The 20,838-nt window shown below is 38.0% G+C and overlaps 1 protein-coding gene across 5 annotated transcripts in view; it reads right to left on the bottom strand.

The window, feature by feature from the left end:
• Positions 1 to 3,619: 3,619 nt before the first annotated feature.
• si:dkey-92i15.4 overlaps positions 3,620 to 20,838 on the bottom strand; it is a 49,459-nt gene continuing 32,240 nt past the window's right edge. For 2 of the 5 annotated variants that reach the window (XM_039751940.1, XM_039751933.1), the window contains exons 3-8: positions 18,394 to 18,589; positions 13,677 to 13,775; positions 12,703 to 12,777; positions 12,075 to 12,333; positions 9,906 to 10,034; positions 3,620 to 4,894 (exon numbers count right to left, since the gene is read on the bottom strand). In XM_039751940.1, the coding sequence (XP_039607874.1) occupies positions 4,740 to 4,894; positions 9,906 to 10,034; positions 12,075 to 12,333; positions 12,703 to 12,777; positions 13,677 to 13,775; positions 18,394 to 18,589 (913 nt within the window). In that variant the 3' untranslated portion in view covers positions 3,620 to 4,739. Of the gene's footprint in view, positions 4,895 to 5,135; positions 6,332 to 9,905; positions 10,035 to 12,074; positions 12,334 to 12,702; positions 12,778 to 13,676; positions 13,776 to 18,393; positions 18,590 to 20,838 lie in introns of those variants that run through there. The other 3 variants (XM_039751949.1, XM_039751957.1, XM_039751966.1) reach the window with 3 other exon arrangements.

Genomic DNA, 20,838 nt, shown 5'->3' with positions numbered 1-20,838 from the left:
CACAGTAGAAAAAAAGCATGAAATGTCAACTTCAATCTTGAAATTTCCACTTTAATTACGTAGTTTATTTTGTCATTAAAGTAGAACATCATAAACTTCATCTTAAAATCGTTTAATTAACCAGTTTCTCAAATCACATCGTAATTAAAGTAGCCCGTTAAATGCTTTGTTTTGTATTTGATCTTTTGCTCTATGTGTGTGAATCACTACGTGCTTCTGCTTTCTCTTTCTCCGACAGGACACAGAATCCATTACATTTGTGATATTACGGCTCTCTGAATAATTAAAATACTGAGATGTATACCTGATATCTTTTTCATGAAGATAGGAGTTAAAGCATGATATTAAACAGGGGAGCATGGTGCGTGATTGTGCGCGACCTTCGATGAAATTATTGTAGCAGTACTATCTCTTTCAAACATACTAACCTCCAATTCCTGTGCTTACTTTTCTTTCTCCAAATACCCAATCGCCACACAATCAGCTCTGTAATAGACGTTAAGCCATTTGTAAGCTTACAATGACGATTCTTGAAAATTTTTAAGGAACATTGAAATATCTTTGTAGTACATGTTTAATTATTCTATCCATCTATCCTTCCAGAGTCGCGTCAGCCCCAGAAAGAATACAGCACAAGGTACTTCAATCCGTGAACTAGCTAGCGCTGCGGAACTGTGTCCTCACAAGTTTAATTATTAACAATACAGATTATTTAAATTAAGTTAAAGTTTTATCTCTATAATATAATCAACATATTTTGCTGCATTTCATCATAAAAATGATATCGTCATCATATGTAAATACGCGCTTTATAAAGTGGCGCAGGTTGTGCAATATTATAACTATAGTGCAAGTTTACAGTGAGGTGATTGTACTTATAAGTACAAACAGTTCTACAAGGAGGACTTGATGGACTGATTGACTGTTTAAAGTTCTTGGGATGAAACTGTTTCTGAACTGCAAGGTCCGTACAGGAAAATCTCTAAAGCGTTTTGCCGTGGCTGAGGCAGCATGTGCTTGATACTGTATACCGATAATTCTCTTTCCGATCAGCTGCTGCTGTGATTCACACTCAGATACAGTGATAAAAATACTCCGAGTGGTGCAGTGAGAGTAATATGGAAAAAGATGATCCGCTGTGGTAACCCCTGATGGGAGCAGCTGAAAGAAGAAAAAAAAGGTGCAGTGTGAGTAACAACGCTAAAGCAGTTATGGTATTTGGAATACTATGGCTGTTCCCTGGACCATTATATGGTTACAGGTTAATTACAATCAGATGCATTACACTAATAAACAATATGCTGTTAGTTTCAGTGTATTTATAAAGCTGCGTCAGGAAAATAAAGAGTAACCACACAGGAACAGTAGCACTGCTTTGACGCTGGGTGCCGCAGACTGCAAAACCAATACGACAAGGTATGAGGTGCCGTAGAAAAGTGCGTGGCTTTACGCCAAGTGTAGGTTTTATACATCACGATTTGAACGTGGAAAAGTTCTTAGGCAACATTTCTGTGCGTACGCACCGTTTATGCATGAGGCCCCTGGTATTTTTATATATTATCAGACAGGCAAGCTTAGCACATGCTTTGTGGCAATGGGATTGGTTAAAAATATGAGGAGTTTGAATGTAACACCAGCTTTAACCCGATTTCTGTTTGCTATAGTGTGGAGGAGGACCTATCTGAGGTCTTTTCACACCACTTCAGCTCATCATCCCACCTCTTTCACCTCTGCCTCCATAAAAACCACCTGGCCTGAGACAAAGTCATCATTTGTGACCAGGAGCTTGTGTAAAACTAACATCTGCAAAGAGCTGCCATATTTTGTGTCAATACAATGTTACTAACCCAGCGCTATTTTTTTGCCAAAGTTTTCCTTTTTTTCCTGTGCAATTAATGGGACCACCTCAGTGCCAAAACGTTTTTCATTTGCTTCACAATCATATTTACAATATATACATTTTGATAGCAATATATACATTTTGAAAATCATATACAGTATGATTCATATGTCTATTTAAAATACTTGTTGCCAATAGGGAACATCTCGGGACCCCAGATTCTCAACACAACTACACAAACAACAGTCACAGGTTTAAGTAACTCTTTATTTCATGTTTGTACCACCACTACACAACTCAAAAGTTGCTCCTGTCTCTTTCTCCCAAACCTCCTCCAGTAAGGGTTGTCCTGCACTTTTCAAACCCCCAAATGAGATGAGGAGACCCCATTTATGCTGGACTTCAAAGCACTTGTGGTGACACAACATTGCACGAAGGAAGCACTTCTGGGTCAGGTAGAAGCTGTCCCTGGCAGCATTCACAGAACCCAACAGAGCTGCCCAACAGGACTACAATGGCCCAGTATGCTCTACAGAAGTGTGCATTGGTGAACCACTCCAGAGAAACTACTATCTAGTGAGTCAGGGAAGCATACAGTCCTGGAAAGCTGTCTCCTCCTGTCCATCCATTTTATAGTCCTGTCCAGGAAAGGGAACAATGCCTTCGAATTGCATTGTATTTTGTCTTCTCATCATTTATCATCCCCTGCTTATTCACACTCACATTTCCTGCTGAACTTGGCTCCTCTCCGTTATGTCAGAAGTCAAACTGAAGGTATTGCCATGGATGAGCACCTGTATCTGAAGGCATGGTTGGCCAACATGCTGCTGACACATATTTGCAGTAATGATGAATGCGGTGATCAGAGAGATAAGTGAAAAAAAAAAAACTATGCAGACTTTTGTACTTTGATGAACCCATTTTAATGTGAAGTAACCACTGAATGGAAAGTCTGTACAGAAGCAAAAGGTCTGTGGTGAATGCAGGAACGACTGAGGCAGTTCTGAAAGAGAAGGTATGGTTGACATTGGTAACATGACCTGTGTGGTACGTGGTTTGCATTCTGTGCATGAGTACCTGGAAGGGAAACTGTAAAAGGGGGTAGTGGGTAGGATGCTAGTGTCAAAAACACAAAAGTGTCTGAGAGATGTACTGGGCAAGCATGAGCTTGGATAACAGAGATGGGGTTAGTTTGGAGGAAGTAAGAAAATTCTGCATTTTAGGTAACATTATAAATGTGGATGCAGGTGCAGAATCTGTTGTAAAACCAAGGCCGAGGTGTGCATGGAGGAACTGCCTGGAGCTCACTTCTACAAAGTAGTCAAATTGCTTTTGTTCTGCTTTGAAAAATTAGCTTCACTTGTTACCATTGCTTCTTTTTAATAATTTGTAATTTTGTGCCAGACTAATAAACAAAGATATTAACATTTATATATCTGCATATTTGGTTCATAACATTAATTTATCAGTTGCAAATATTGGAGAGTATAAGCTTGTATAGTAAAAATAATGCAGAAAATAGAAGCCTATCTTGGCAGCACGGCATTAACCATTCTTGGATAATGGACCCGTTCCTCACAGGGCACACACAAACAGACACACTAACACTGGGGACAATTTAGAGACATGGGGAATCTGCAAATTCCACACGGTAAACACAATACAGGGTTCAAGCATTGGATAAAACAACCATGAGGCTGCAGAGCTAACCTCTGCACCACCATGTTTTCCTTCAGTCTAAACAACCTGTGGCAACAGTAACTTATAAAAGGCCTGTTGAAAAAAAAAAGTATTGCAGAGCCTTAAACTTAAGTGGTCCTTTGTGTGGAGTTTTATTGTAGATCGTGAATTTGCTTCTCTGCTGGATTCACTGAGATAAGCTGCCAAAATTAGATTCAGGCGAGGAGGACAAATTATTTCAAGATGAAACGCATTATTTATATTGAAAGCAGATTAGAACTGAACACATGGCAAGGCGGGACCATTTTTTAAACAAGTAATGCAAACACAAAGGAAAAAAAATACAGATCACAAAAAATCCACAATATCTCTTAACTCCCCATGAGAGTGCTGAAGCTAGATAAGGTACTGACAAATCTGATAAGTGTGCTCACTACATTTTGATTCATTAATAACAGGAATAGATGCTCTTGATTAAAATGTGCATGAACATTCGAGTTATTGGATTTATGGGTCCTGAGGCTATCTGGTTCACATGTGGTCAAAATGAGGCATCAAGTGACTTCTTTAAGCTATATAATAACAACAGTAATGAAACATATTTTTTCACATAATAATTGTCACGCAGCATCCGAAATGCACTTCAAGTTTTAATGAAGGATTGCATTGATCAGATGCAGTCACCCCGGGCTGGTAGATTTCATTCATAGTTCGAGCACTGAGCCATGATACAGGGTACAAACATTTCTTCTGGTACTTGTTTGTTTTGAGTGCAGCACGGTTCCAGTTTGTCATTTGTTCCCTTTGGTGAAGTCTAAGATAACCAGCCTTCATGTTTAGTATATAAATATGGTACCAAATGGGATATTGGCAGGCATTTTCTGAAACTCAGCTGTCCATGTTGTTTAACTTTGGCTTAATAAACATCACTCATGCAGTCATTGAGAAGATGAGTTCACCATACTGGGTCAGATGATGCACAGAATGATTCTGAAGAATTTTAACTCCACAATCCACCTAATGTTGTTCAAACTCCTTTTATTAACAAATTTGTTTCTGTGACATCTTGAAATGTAAGGAAATTCAGACATACTTGACTGGACTAAGGAAATACTGATTGTGCACCCCGAACATCTCTTTTGATGACCAGAAGTTTATTGTGAACGTTGTAGGTCAGCAGTTTGTGCTTTTTTCAAAATTTCTGACCCTCCAAATGTAGTCAAGTTTTGGATTTCTTTTTCAATACAACCTTCACTGGGGCTTCAGGCAGACATTTAATGAACTGCCATGCTTCCAAGCGCATGAGTCCCTGCATGCTCTGGCCATGAATCTCTAGGATTTCATCTCCAGGTTGAACCAAGTCTACAGGACCTCCTACAAAAGTGGAACAATAGAAAAAGAGAGATTCAGGAATTAAAAGTGCTTGGTGACTAGAGTGTGTTGTTCTTGCACATAGACATTCATACACAAGTGCTTTATGGATATGTAGCATGGAGAAATATTTTGTGCAAAACAGAATAAATAAATTCACAAATAAATAAAAGTATATGAGTATAAAATAATTAAATGTGTCACAAAATACATATTTTGTTGCTTATTTATTTATGGTTTTAATTATGCATTTATTTATTTTTCTGAAATAAGCCCTGAAGTGAAAACTGTCACTTTCACTGGTCAAAGTTGAGCTGGCAGGTTTAAGGAAGTACTGACTTTTGATTAGTGAAATATTTCAGTTTATCCCTGCCATACTCTTATTATGCCAAGTCTGAGAGGCTTTTTATTTCAATCCTTATTGTACATAAGAAAAAGTAATACAGTGTGCTGTTTCGGTTACACTGAAAGTGATTCAGTAATTTTAGTATGTCAATCAGTGCCCTAAGTTGGAATGGCACTTCATCAATGGACTGGTTTTTGCCTTGCACCAGTTGCTAGCTAACCTGACTCCCATGTTACTTTGACCAGCAAAAAGCAAATTAGAAGATGGACAGATGAATGCAACAACAAACTGCTAATTGTCAATACTGACTTTGGTTGCAATAGTATTGTTGTATCCCAATGAAAGCAGTAAATATTTCCAACAAAGTATTTCTGAGGCCTGTTTACAAGAAATACTCTATAAGTTTCTTGCAACAATTAACAGATTACCTGTATCTAGAAAACCTACCACTGTGCCACATTTAGATGGACCATTTCTTTAAAAAAAACAAAAACATGATCTGTAGAATTGGTACTTTACATCTTAATGTGGAGCTGCACTCTCAGTCTGTTGTTTGTTGTTGTTTTTGCTTCTTCCATAAAGTTTGTACATATTCCCAAACTGCACATGTTTCTTGGACTAATTAGCTTGCACACAGTATTATGACCGGAGGGGGGTTTCCTAGGATTGATGTATCTTAGAGAGTTAAGAATAATAAACTAAAGAAGGATGCAAGTAAAGTTCCTGTCACTTTTGCTACCATTTCATTATTTGTAAATTTCAAAACACAGTAGAAAATGCTTCTTGAATCATCCCCTGCATCAGAATGGGAAAATGGGAAGCTTTTTTGTTTATTAAACAAATACGAAAATACAAATTAGTGCAAACCAAACACAACAATGAAAACATCAATACATATAAAATACCTACCCCATGGCATTCATACAGGAGACAAGTTGTACTCGGGATTGTTAATTAAAAATATTGGGGATGGCTGTACCATTAATTCTAGCAGGAAATAGTTCAAGAAGCATAAGGCTGTAGACAGAGCGAGGAGACTGCCAACATGAAACTACGACCAGCTTTGTAGCAAATGTGCCCAAAGTGAACAATCTCTGTTGGAAATAGAAAAGACAAAGAGCAGAAAGATCTAAGAGAATGAAAACTTGAGCAGTAAAAGGGGTGTTACAGGAAAGAACAGACGAAAAAAACTGTGACACAGCTCACCAAAAGCATGAGACCTTAGGACATTCCCTGTAAACATGTAAGAAAGTTCCTGCAGTTATAGAAGATCAAAGAAAACAAGGTCATCATTAGAAAGGCCCATAGCAAAATTTTTATGAGTTGTGAAGTACAGGTGATGCATAAATTTCACTTCAGTACGTTGATGATTAGGATTTTCAGAAGCAACAGTGGTGTTCTAAAAAACTAGGCCCCAATTAAGAGGAATAAACAATGATAGATCACATTCCCAGTCTGATTGAAAGGTCAAGGACTTGGAGGCAGCCTTGAACAAAAAGGTGTAAGTAGCAGAGACAGGTTTAATTTTACAGGACAGAGAATGATTAAAAGAGGGTAAAAGGAGTGCTGAGAAAATATACAAATACTTCAAGACCTGTTAACACGCTGAAGTTGGAGGTGAAACAAAAAAGTGGAGTAGAAAAAGTGGACCTCAGCAATTAAAACATTCTGAGCCCTGAGCCAACAAAAATATCAATGATGCCACACTGTTCCAGCCTGGGAATGAGACAGGGTTACCTCATTTATGGAGACTGGGGTTATGAAAGATGGAGGAGTGAGAATTCAGACTTGTGGAAGAACCTACATGTTTATCTAATTTGCACAAACCCATGAGTTCATAAAAGAGTAATAAACATTATTTAAAGGATTGTTGTTTTAAACTCACAGAAGTATAAAGGGAAGACGTTAAAGAGTTAGTTGGAAAGCCAGGTTAGATTCAATTAAAAAAACAGAATGGGGGGCTATCAACACCAAACAGATGTCATGGCAAACAGCCAGTGGTAGAAAATGAGGACATAGAAGCTTTAAGAATTTGATAAAGCAGTGTGTTTCCATAATGCTGAGAAGAGTTCTTGTGGAAAACAATCAGGGCCAGGAGGTTTCCCAGAATGCAAAAGATCAAAAACCTCCTTAAGTTCAGTCATATTAATAGGGACAATTATGGTTTAGTTAAAAAGGAATCAATTTCATCACAGAACACAAAATGGTTGTGACTTTATGAAAGTAACAATAATTTTTATTAAGTTTAATCCAGCATTTTTAAACCTAAATCACAACAGCCTTTTCTGTGTGTTTTAAGCTCATGTTTTCACACAAAGCGAAGCTAATAAAGTCTATGCTTCAATATAAATGGATGTTGAAAAAAATTTCACCTTACTTGTGTTGCATAACTGTTAATCCAATTGAAGACCGGACTCTTGGCCAATGAACTGGGGAAGGGGCAGTCTTCTATTTAAAACCGCAACCCTGTGTGAAACGGTCCTGGATTGTGTGCTACTTTTAATGGAGGAATCGAATTAACAAAAATTTAGAGAAAAATGCATGTGTTTTACATGTTTTGGGTATTCAACTGGATAACTTTACATGGATTATATGACACTGAGATTTTTCCATGGATTATTTTTTTTAGTGTTGGCCACTGTCTACTTACATTGAAGTATAAACTTTGTTAACTCTGTTTTGCATCAAAACATTAAATTACATTTTTTTTCAGCCACTACTAAAAAAGTACTCAGCATAAGTAACATTTTAAAATAATGTTATTTTTGGTTGAAGTATTCCTTTAAGTGAACACCTGGATCAAACTCTCAAGCTCCTGTGGCCCTTGAGGATCAGGATTAGATATTTCTACAGTACCATATGCTTTATTTTTATAGGAGGATTAAAGGCAGATTTTTGTCCTAAGTTTTTCTGTGTTTTAGTTAATTTGCTCATCTCTTCCACCCAAATCTGCTTTCTCTATATTAGGGCTTTGGAGAGCCAGTAGCACCAGATGCAAATGAAATGACCAATAATGGATTTGACATCAAATTGCTGCAGGGAAGACTTGTACACACACCCACGCTAGTGACATCTTGAGTCACCAGTTAACTTAATGCAAATCTCTTTGGGATACTGAAGCATACCAGAGTTATCATAGAAAATCAATGTAGAAACAGTGTGTACCTAAAGAAATCATATATATGGGGATAAAATCATAATATTATCAGTAATATATGTTTTGGCATTAATCAATGAGCATTATATACAGCCCATATTCTAAATGCCCATTTATGATTTCAGTTTTATATGAAAGGCTAATGTAATTACTGGTAATTATTTACCAAACAATAAAAACACCTTTGCTGCATGTCCCATTTTACACTTTTCTTGGATTAAACTTTCATTTTTCTAGAATATACAGCATAAAGAATAAATGTAGAGTGTTGTCTTTTTCTTTATTTTTTTGTTGTCAAAGAACCCTTTACAATACATGTTTATTTAAAGGCCAGCATGGACGTTCAGTGTGTAGATCCAGTCTCCTGATTTTTTATCCCATTTCTTGATGTTGCTCATGTAGAGTTGGCACATTTGCACATCTATAGTATGTGAATTTTCCCTCAGGTACTCCAGTTTTCCTCCCACATTTCCATTCAGGCTGATTGCAAGTCTAAATTGGTGTCACTGTAAGCAAAGGTGAATGCATGGGCATGAAATGGCGTCTTGTGCAGTGCTGTTTCCTGCTAAGCTAAATCTTCCCGTGGCCCTGAATTGAACTAAACCGACTTGAGAATATTATGTAGCATTCACTTTATACAGTATACTATGTGAACTCATCCACTTGACCATTTGATTTCATATATTGTTAAGGATAAATTTCAGACAAACAGAAGTTTTTTTGGTAACACTTTATAATAACTGCACACTATGAAGCATTAGTTAAGCATGACTAAATACTTTGTTCATCATTTAGAAAGCATCGCTTCCACATTAATTGGCATTAGCAACCACTTTATAAATGCGGTAAAACTTTATAATAACTGCACACTGTGAAAAAGTGCTTGCTAATGCCAATTAATGTGGAAGCGATGCATTCTAAATGATGAACAAAGTATTTAGTCATGCTTAACTAATGCTTCATAGTGTGCAGTTACTATAAAGTGTTACCGTTTTTTTCTTCACACAGAGAACCATAGACATGTGGACAGTAAATAGCAGGACTTTAAGAAACTTTATAACTCACCCTGATGTTATTTTGGATAAATTAGGAGAATAGGATTGGCAAGCTTTGTTGGTTTAAAAGAACTGCTCTTAAGAAAATTGTTTTCATGTTCTAATATTAAATGAATGTACTCTTACCAAGCTTTTGGTGTTTCAGTTTTTATTTATTTGTTTGTTTGTTCACAGTATTTATTTTTAAATACCAATGAATACTAAAAATCTGTGCACCGTAAATAATTGGGGGGATTTTCAGTCTGTAGTAGCCTGCATCAAAGGAATGCTTACACATTATATTGTAATGCTGATATGGCTCTTCACATAATCAGGAAAAAACAAGATAATTTTATTATACAAATCAATGTTAGAAAATGACAAGGGCATCAAGCATTTACTAAAATCTAAGATAATTCTCTTCCTTTTATTTTTTCCTTCAGATAAGAAACATAGAACCAAGGAGTTTTGTCTTACCCAGGAAAACCTTCTTCACTGTGAGAGGTCGATCACCCTGGCTCGATTGCTTGCCCCCTTCCAGACTGAAGCCCAACCCAGATGACCTCTTGGTGATTTCCACAGTGACCATCTCTTCTGATGGCTCTTCTATGCAGAAGGAAGGAGAGAGATAGAGAGAGAAGGTTCAGTAAATCAAAAGATATGTTTTCAATAATAGCCACCTTAATGGGGATAAATTGGGAAAACAGGACATTGTAATAAATTTTAGGAAACATTTCTTCACACAGGGGACAATCCTGACATGGAAGAAGGCTCCAGTAATGTAGTCATTGTAGCTGAAAGTAGCACGTAAGAGAGTATTTTATGTCTTATAGCCTGGTCTCTGCGGTGGGCTGGCGCCCTGCCCGGGGTATTTTTCCTGCCTTGCGCCCTGTGTTAGCTGGGATTGGCTCCAGCAGATCCCCGTGACCCTGTAGTTAGGATATAGCGGGTTGGATAATGGATGGATGGATGGATAGCCTGGTCTCATCAAAACTGTGTTTGTGTAAAGAGAATTTCAGGCCTCAAATCATAGAATATTGGGAAAATTAGATGAATGCAATTGAGGAATAATTTATTGCACAGTTGTAAAAAATTTCCAACTGCTTAATCCAATTTAAGATCCTGGGGGTTGGAGCCTATCCTGGCAGTGCTGTGTGTAAGGCAGGAACCAGCCCTGAACACGACCATTGTGGGATCCACTCAATCACACCCACACAAAACTTACTTGGAATTGTCAACTAACCTTACATACATATATCTGTGGTCATTCAAGGGAAAAAATGCAAACATTAAAACAATTTTGAAAAGAACGGATCATTTATGCCAACAAACAAATCATTCCTATTTACTTTATTTTCCTGAAATAACAATCTGGAGAATATGTGCAAATTTCACCACAGATGATGAGAAGGTGGCAGACTGAAATCATAGCGCCAATCACTGTGCCACTCAATAAGTCTAAATAATGTCCTCTTATCCTGAACAGCCACTTGATGCACATAACCTGATGAAATAAATACAGTAGCCACACTAATCTTCTAAAGCATGTTGTGAAAACATTGCAAATCAATTTACTACCTGAAAAGCAACAAGAGATCAGAAATAAATGAAGCAGCAAGTTATGTGAGATAACACAAGGATAATCGTGGTGGCAACAGCTACAATAAATATAGGAAAATACCAGTAAGCCAAATATTTGTTTGGCATACATGAGACAGGAATGTGACACATGCAAATCTCTTCTCATAAGTCAGTGACTCTGAAGGGGATGTATTTGTGGATTCTTGTTTAGCAGGTACTGTGACAACAACTGGGCAAATCTCCAGAGTGCCTAAAGAAACTGTTTTAAAAAAGTAGAAAAAATAACCACTATCATCTAATAGCAGACAACAGAACTCCAAAACGGTACTACAAACGTTTGTTTGTGATACACAAACACAAAAGTGAACAAGCATAGAGCTGACAATAAGAACTGTTATTTGGTACATGCAAAACAAGCCAAGAAACAACATTACCCATCCATGTTCATGCTGCCTCAGCAACACTGGAAATTCAATGTCCCACAGTTTTCAATTTGGACAGTCACAGGACTGGACCCCATTGTTGCTATAAAAACACCATTCCTAATGTGATAATGCAGTGTGCAAAGAGCAGAGAAGACCTTCTTCATCACAGAAAAACAGAAGAATGAGAAGCTTAAACAGTGGCTCTGACTATAAAGTTTCTGTTAATACCACTGGGAAGATGTGCTTGGGCTTAACCACTTCTTTCAAAAGCTGAGTTGATGGTACTCAGTGCACCACCGTTCAGAGAGATTACCCATATGCCACAGTTTCATCTTGTATGGTGTGGTGTTTTCCAAGACAATAGTGCTTCATAATTATCCATCCTTCCTTGCCCTCACAATTATCAGAACTTATAGCCCTTAGATATTGCAGAAGTGACATTATAAGAAATGCTATAATGAGTAGGAATCATTCCTAGACGCCACATTCTACAACACATTAATTTTTAAGATATGCTGGTTGAATACCTGCATCCAACCTAATGGCAATTTATTGATGTTTTGTTATTTCCTTCCAATATCTAACTTCACATTTGTGACTAATACAAAAAAAAGCCATAGAAGGTATGTTGTTCACTCACCTTGTTCACATTTAAGCTTTATGGAGCTCTTCACAACATTTTGGTCCACATTAAGTGTTTGCACATCATTTGGGTCAACCGGGCCCTGTTTCTGCAGCACAATGATTGCCTGGGCAAGCATACGGGACTTGCGCAGAATTCGGAGTGCCTCACTGTGCGTACAGCCCTTAAGTGAATAGCCATTAACTGACAGAACTTTATCACCATGTTGAATTGTCCCTTCCTGGGCTGCCAGGCCATTGGGAAAAACCTTGTGAACCTAAAGAGGAAGAAACAAACGTCTTTTTCAGATATTTCCACCATCCACCTGTTTTCTACATTCACATATCTTGGTTCTGGGGTAGGGGGACCAGAACCTATTCTAGAAGCATTGAGTGCAAGTCGAGATATAACAGTGGTTAACATTTCAGGGCATTGCAAGGCACACACCCATACTCACTCAGTTCTGCCTGTAAGAAACTAGGTAAACAAAAATAAGAAGAGCTCAAAGTGAACAAAAAGCAGAGGTCTAAACTAAATGATCAATCCTACCAAAAATCACATTTATATTACGTGTATTTGCTTAGCAGATTAGACACTGCCTCTTTCTTCTGCTCAGTTAATTTCCTGGTCAAAACATTTCACAAACCTTGAGTGTCTGTAACTGGTTTGTAATAGTTGATTCTCCAGAGTGATATGTGTTTTCATTATACACCATACTGTGCTACGTATGGAAAAAGCAAAAAAAAAAACACAACCAATCAACTTTGAATTGTAATCTAACAAAAACAGTATAAAGAAAAGATAGTTAATGTTTAGTGTGGTCAATTTAATTTTTTCACATGTATACATTCATTCTTGCCATTGAGGGCCTACAACACATTCCAAAAAAGTTCTCATGGGGCAAGTTAGTGCCTATAATGAGTTAAAAAGAAAATTACAATGTGAATAGAAGCAGATCATATTCAATAGGTGATTGTAATCATGGTTTGGTATAAAAGCTGCATCCAGGAAAGGCCTAATCCTTTAGAAGCAAAGATAAGCTGAGGATCATCAATTTTCCCATAAATGTGTAAAAAACATCATTCAGAAGTTTAAAAACAATATTTCTCAAAGAGAGGTCAGAAGGAATCTGGGTATTTCAGTATAAGCAGTGCATAATATAATTAAAAGATTCAAGGAATCTGGAGACAGTTTAGTGACTGCCCGTGACCCCTCAATCTCACAGATGGCACCACTTCAGGAATCATCATTCATCAATAAATAGGAAGAAAGCATCACTGTAAGTGTATTTCCAAAGCTTCATGGCATGAATCGGTAGCTCACTGGTCATGTTTTCTGAGTAACTTCAGCAGCAATTCATTTCATTATTTGTGACATCCTGAAGGGTGAAATGTCCTATGGTGCAAAAGCCATATGCAAAGTTGGGGAAAAATCGATCATTTCCACCTCAGCAGTATTCCTCAATGATAGTTAGGAGTGAATAACATTATAAAAAATGTAGGCCATGAACATTGTAAAGAAGATACATGTTTTACATGAATTCTCAAATTCTTACATGGCTAAGCTATTGTAATTATCTTTTACGAAGCTAAAGTCATTTCAGCCACAGAACTTGCTTACCGTGACCGGTCTGCTTTGGTCGGCGCCGCCAGCAATGCTGAATCCCAGGCCAACCCCCTCCTCTTTATGCAAAACAACAACGTGAATGTCTTCATAGTTCTACAGGGCAAAAGAGGAAAAGATGAGCAACCATTAGGCCAAAGAGTGAGTAAAAATGGAAACAAAGCAGAAGTGACACAATGACAAAATTGTCAGCATAGAGAAGGACAAAAAGATGACGAAAGCGAGAGACTAATAAAAGAGGATTTATAGATGTAAGGGAAAGCACTGAAGCTACAGGGTGAGGTTTTTTTTTCCATTTTGGTAACAGGGTAAATCTTCTGACTTCTTCATCAAGGTTAGCAAATCTTAGTTTTGTCTAAATAGAAACCAGAACTGTAAATATTTTCTTAAAAAAAAATCCTTGGGGGTTTTAAGCTAGGGGAAATCCAGGCTGACTGAGGAATGATACAGATTTAAGTGTTTATGAATTACGGCTTATTTAATAAACTTGTGGGTTTTTTTCATAAGCAAAACAGAAAGATAAATAAATCAACTGCAAATAAAAGGGGTCAGTTATTTACATAAGTTCCTCATCTAAATAGCCTTTGAAAAATACTTTAAATGTCACATCTAGCACTCCATTACATATTTAAATATTTTTAAATTGTATTTTCTATGTCGTTAATGAATATGGAATATCAGGAAAAGATGTGCACCTTCTTCAGTGTTTATTTGATCAATGAAAGGTAATATAAGGACAACTATGAAGAATCCTTATAATTGTCATCCATCTAGCAAAAGACTGAGAAATAGAAAATAGCATAGAACTGCTGGGTGGTGCCATCAGAGAGTGGTTAGCACTGCTGCCTCACAGATTCAGCATCCAAGCTTTGAATTCAGTGCCTACAAGCCGTCTGTGTGGATTCTGAATATCCGGATTCTATGTCTATTCAATTTCTCTCCGTCCACGAAAAAATATGTGCATGCTATATAAATGTGCCACTCCTGTGTAAACACTAGTGTGTGTGTCAATGGGTCCAGCATCCCAGTCCAAAGTTTGCTTCTGTCTTGTGTCCACATCTGGGTTCCACAACTCTAAAATGGACTGTGCCAGCTTAAGAATGTTATGTTATAAAAAGATCTTAGCCTTAGCTCAACAAATCTCATTCTAGTGTTCTTTTCACACCAAGTCCAATAATTATGTGAAAAAAATATTAAGTTGTATGCTTCCAATTTAGAGTCTCATTTTATCAATCCTGAAACACCATCAAGTTTAACCGTCGACCACTACTTAAAGTAGCTTTAAGCTTTGCCTTTTTCATGAGTGAAAGTGTACTAATGGACACTCAAATTGCAACACTGTTTAAGTGATTTCCTTTAGATACGGAAACACTAAATTCACATCTAAATCCAAATCCATTCTGCACCCCCTGGAGTTAGTAGCATAGGAGAGAATTAAAACAAAACCGTGGGCCATTATGAACAATGCTGCACATCCCCTCTCTGATACACTAACACTGAGGACTTTCAGCCAACAAATCATTCAGCAGAAGTGTGTCAAGAAACGCTAATAGGCTCCTTTAATCAAATCAAAGTTTTCTTTTCTTTCTTTTTTTTCCTGGGCACAAATAAAGTATGTTCATATAAGGTTTGTTCTATCTATCTAAATCTAATCTAAATTAAACTTAGGTAATGCGCATATGGCCACACAATTAGCTTGGTTTCCTTGCAGCTCCTGGAGACTGGCTTGAAATCCTGGCTTGGTCACTTTCTGTGCAAACTCAGCATGTCCTCCCTGTCTTCATGAGGGCTGTTCTCTATTCTGCCTCCAGCAAACCAAAAATATACTTTTTAGGCTAATAGTTCACTGTAATCTGGCCCTGTATAAATGACTGTGGGTGAGTGTGTTTGTGAGCCCTGCTGTGTACTCAGGCCCCTTTACATGGACTGCTTTGTGGTCAAAGATGTCAAGATAGGCTTCAGCACTGCACAACCCTGAAAATTAATGCATAAATCAGCATTTGTAATTATATCAAATGTGCATGCAGAGAGCTTACTGGTGTTACAGTACCTGCTTTAAAAAATATATTTAAATTAGAAGAAGATCACTGCAGGCTAAAGGCTGCTTTTTCCATCTTTGCACTGTGCTTCAAATACTCAAAACGTCTAAATGTTAATATGATTATATACAAAATTATAGCTTAACCATCTAGTTTTTTTTTTGCTTAATTCGGTTGAAATATGATTGTTTTCTTGTATTGCCTGATCTTTACCCGTATAGATATTTTTTACCAAATTTACATATTTCAGGCTTCCCTGAGCACTAGTTCACCATTTTCTCAGTGATGTCTGTGTGTCACAATGTGAGCCTCTGGATAGCTACAAAACAAATTGCTCACAGTTACAAAATGCTAAAAGTGTATTGACTTTAAGCTAAATCACCCCAGTAGACTTTTCCTTCCGTGATAATGATTTTGTTTCTGTCAAAGCAGTACAAATAGGGAAAGAGAATATACATTTTTTATAAAAAAGAATATTTTTTTCATCTCATTCTACATAATTAAATCTGCAATGCTTTAATTCTAAAATCACACTTTTATGTGGGCATGGTTATGTGTGGAGACATTCTTTTATTTGCAAATTTATATACCTGCCTTGAAAGTCTAGCAATGACTCTGTACCTTCAGCTGTAAGAAGAACCTATCCTTTGAAATCTGCCATTTCCTTTTCATTTTTTAATTATGGACGTCAACCCAGTATCGCCTTTTCCTTTTTCTTTTTAAAGATGTGAATACAATAAATTAATCCTTAAAGAGAGCTGACAACCTGTTTGATGTCTCAGTATGATCTTTGTTTTCAGAAAAACTTAGAATTTACATCACGAATAGAACATTGGTGTGTGAAGACTATTTATGGAGTGACATAAGGCAGCACTGTAACAGCTGGGCTCAGCATCCAAGGTCATTGTGGCCAGTATCATATGCATCTTCTGTAAAGCTCAAGCAGGCACATCTTTGTCACTCACAGTTGCCTGGCTGTGGCGAAATACTTTGGACCAATGAATTACACAGATTCATCTTTGTTAAAACGACTGTGCCCTGCCCTGGTTCACAGGCCAATACTCGTCACTCACCATCAGTGGCCAATAAATCCACTACTGCTGGCCATTCCTAGTCAAAGGGAAAGGGAAAAACCTTGGGAATAAAGGACAACAATGTTGCACTGTTTGGAGATTCAACATCCACAGTACAGCATTTCCCATTGGGTCAATTGGATTTCTTTCTGGCAGTGCTGACTATTGATAGATAGCTGTCATTTCTTACATTTTTGCTTGTTTGAACATATCTTTGTATATGCCTTTTTACATCTCATTTGATCATTTAAAAAATAAACACTAGAATGTATTTTATCTTAAAAATTTCTAAAAGCTAGGGCACAGTGGTTTGAGCTGCTGCCTCATGGTACCAGTGTCCTTTGTTTGAGTCCTTCTCCTCGATGCTGTCTGTGTGGAGTGTGCCATGTGAGGGATGTGCACCCCATTCAGGGTTGGTTCCTGTGACCCTGAACTGGATAAACTGGTAGAAAATGGATCGGTAAAATGCAAATATTCATAGTTAGTGGCTTGTGGTTTCATTGTCTGCTGACAAGAGAACAGATCATCAAGTATCATTCTGAAAATGACCAAACGGTAATTTGCTCTTCAGTATGGTTCTAATTTCTTTTTTTTAAATACCAGTTCTGTTTCTAGTGGAAAGTGATGTCAACTACATGGCTTTGACCTGACCCCTATCTGTGTCGATTTTGCATGTTCTTTCCATGTTTTTTCCGGATCTTTTTGTTTCCTCTCATATACCACAGATAAGCATTTTAGGCTATGGGGCACTTGTAAATTGGCAAGACATAAGTGAAAGTGTGTGTGTGTGTGTAAGAGAGAGAGAGAGAGTAGGTGTTCTTGTAATAAACTGAACCCCAGCCAGGACTGGTTCTTACCACACACCCATTGTGGCGCCAGTTCCATGTCAATGTCATGTAATAATCCAATTCACATCAAGATGGAGGATACAATTTAGTGTGCAGGTTCAAAAGGCACTAACTGAGCCTCTTCTCTGCTGGATACCTGCCAGTTGGCACATGTGCTTGCTTATTACTGGCTGATTAGGTGACGCCAAATTAATGACAGCAAACAAACTTGTGCACTACATGCCATGGCATAAATATATACTGCATATTTCCAATTTTCTTGTAATAGCAGGCCAAGCACAGTTTGCTATGTTGGCTCTGCATGCTCATAAAATAAATTAGTTATTTAACTGACATAACATACTCTAAATGAAAGCATAGTTACAGTATGAAGAAACCTAACAGTCATGGGGTCAGTACAAGGCAGAGTTACAAATTCTTCAATATTCCTCAGTTTTAGTAAACATTTTAGTTTTGCTCTGCAACAGTAGGCTGGTACATCAACATACTGTAAATGGTAGAAAGAATATTATTGGTTACCAAATACTAAAAGCACCATTTGAAGTAGAGGAAGAAAAGGTAAGTCCCCAATTAAAATGTCGGGAGTGAAGGAGCTTCACATGCACAGCGTTCCTGACACACGGTGTACAGTACTATAAACTGATGCTTACTTCTGACTGAACAGTGCGGAGTTCATCTGATGGCCTCAAGTGAAAACCCACTTATTGGAAGACCCTGCTCTGCATTGTAGAGAGAAGCTCTGCAGCTACTGTACCTGCAGCACATCCTCCCTCACTCCCTGCACATCTTCAATCATCCTGTCGAGATCCTCCGAAGGGATAAGGGAAACAAAGGATAAGACGGACATATTGGAGCCAAGGGAAGCGGTGCCATCCATCAGGTTGCCTTGAGCTGCTTTGGGATCATCAGGGTGGCATAAATCCAGTCCAAACTCGCGCAGCTCAGCCAGGCTAGAGAAGTCAAGACAATACACAAAAGGACTTACAAAAGAAAACACAGGCTGTGAGAAAGCAAAACCACAGGAGTGTATTACATTTATCTGGGAAGTGCTGAAATCCGTAAATAAGAGGTCAAGTAAACCAGGATTTTGATCAAATAAATATTTAAACATATGCTGCACAACCCTAAAGTAGATTAAGAGGTTTGATAATGATAAGTTATACACAAACAAGTATTATTTTAATATATAGCACTTGACCTAGGAAGCCTCGGATAGAGACGGGTATCTGAGAAAATCACTGCTGCACTGGAGTTGGGCATTGCTCTTTTATTGGATATGGTGCTGAGCAGATGTGTAGGGGTTTAAGGCAGAACTTTACACACAATGACTAAAATCCCTTTGTTATATGTTATCAGCATTTTTAGTAATACCATTGTACTCTGCACAGATGACAATACTCTTACACTTACCACACCAATCCAGCAGCAGGACCCAGCATATCAGTTTTTAAGAAGACGTCACTGATAACCCGCCCCATCCCAAAACAGACAGCTAAAAGATCCTTATCGCAACAGGAAACCCACTCGCACAAAAGCAGCTTTACATCGCTGTGTTATCTTTTTCAGTCAAGACTAAAACTTATTTTAAGCCTTTAAATGATACACATAAAAACTACTCAAGACTACGATAATAAAGTGAAAGAGAGGGCCGGCACAAGGACTAAACCATCATGGTGTATCTTCTCCATTTTATATAATCATTTCATGTTCATAAAACATGCCATTGCAATTGGTAAGAATAAATCCACCCCACCTGCTGCCTCAAACATCCAGTGGCTTGGGCTCACATATTGCGCCTGTTCATTATCTGTATGGAATATGCAGATTATCTGTGTGTCTGTAGTCCTCCTGTATCCCAAAAGATATGTTGGTTAGGCTGACTGATGATTCTAAAATTGCTCTGTGTGTGTCCATGTCTTATCCTTGTGCCTGATGCTGCCTGAATATTCACCATCCCTCAAGGCTGATTTATAATTCTGCAATAAGCCTATGCCAAAGGTACACCATTGCCTGAGTAGCCGGATGTGCACATCCTCAAAAATGTGACTATGTGTCACACCAATGAAAACCCTATCCAGACCCCCTCAGCTCTGACTGGCCAGCTTGGTAAGAATGTATCTAATGAAACACATTTACATTCATCTTCTAGTTTGGAAGTCGATGAATGCATGAAGAAGTGAAAAAAAGCTAGAAAGAAATACATTCGCTTATGGAAGAAAATCAGTAGCAAGAGAAGGGGTGGGAAAATCCATCCATTATCCAACTCGCTATATCCTAATTACAGGGTCACGGGGTCTGCTGGAGCCAATCCCAGCCAACACAGGGCGCAAGGCAGGAAACAAACCCTGGGCAGGGCGCCAACCCACCGCAGGGTGCGCACACACACTAGGAACAATTTAGAATCACCAATGCACCTAACCTGCATGCCTTTGGAAGGAAACCGGAGTACCCGGAGGAAACCCACGCAGACATGGGGAGAACATGCAAACTCCATGCAGGGAAGACCTGAGAAGCGAACCTGGGTACTCCTAACTGTGATGCAGCAGCGCTACCACTGCGCCACCATACCGCCCTGGTGGGAAAATACTGCCCTTTATTTTAATGGATCATTCACATTTCTTGTGTATAAAAATACTACCAATTAGCATTCAAGCATGTCCCAACATAAAACTGTTATCAACGATGTAATCTACAGTGCAGCCGCTGCACATAACTATGGTGTAGGCTCGATGTAGAAGTATAAATCAGTCTTTAGTGTCTCTCATCTGGACTAAGCACATTTAAGAATATGTCACCTTCTTATGTTACTTTTTAAATTATGTTAAACTGCAATATTACAAAAATAAAAAACTCATAATATAAAAGTTTTCACCATTAGGCGAATTAATTAATGAATTCATCCAACCAACTACCCATTTTCAAACCTGTCTAATGCTGTTTTTGGAATTGTGGAAAGCCAGAGCTTATTCCAGCAGCACTGGACTCAAGGCAGGAAAGGATCATGGACAGGATGCATTCACACTCCATAACAACCTAAATTAACAGTACACACAAATGTCATAGGAAACCAGTTTACCCACAGAAACAACATGCAGTCACAGGGATAACATGCAGACTCCAAACTGACTGTGACCCAGTGTGTGATTCAACTCCAGCCTCCTTGAGCTGTTAGCCAGCAGAAGTGTCCACCTGGCCACTG

The sequence above is a fragment of the Polypterus senegalus genome, chromosome 1 (assembly GCF_016835505.1).
Source record: "Polypterus senegalus isolate Bchr_013 chromosome 1, ASM1683550v1, whole genome shotgun sequence".
NCBI lineage: Eukaryota > Metazoa > Chordata > Cladistia > Polypteriformes > Polypteridae > Polypterus > Polypterus senegalus.
This window is presented reverse-complemented; position numbering and strand designations above follow the sequence as displayed.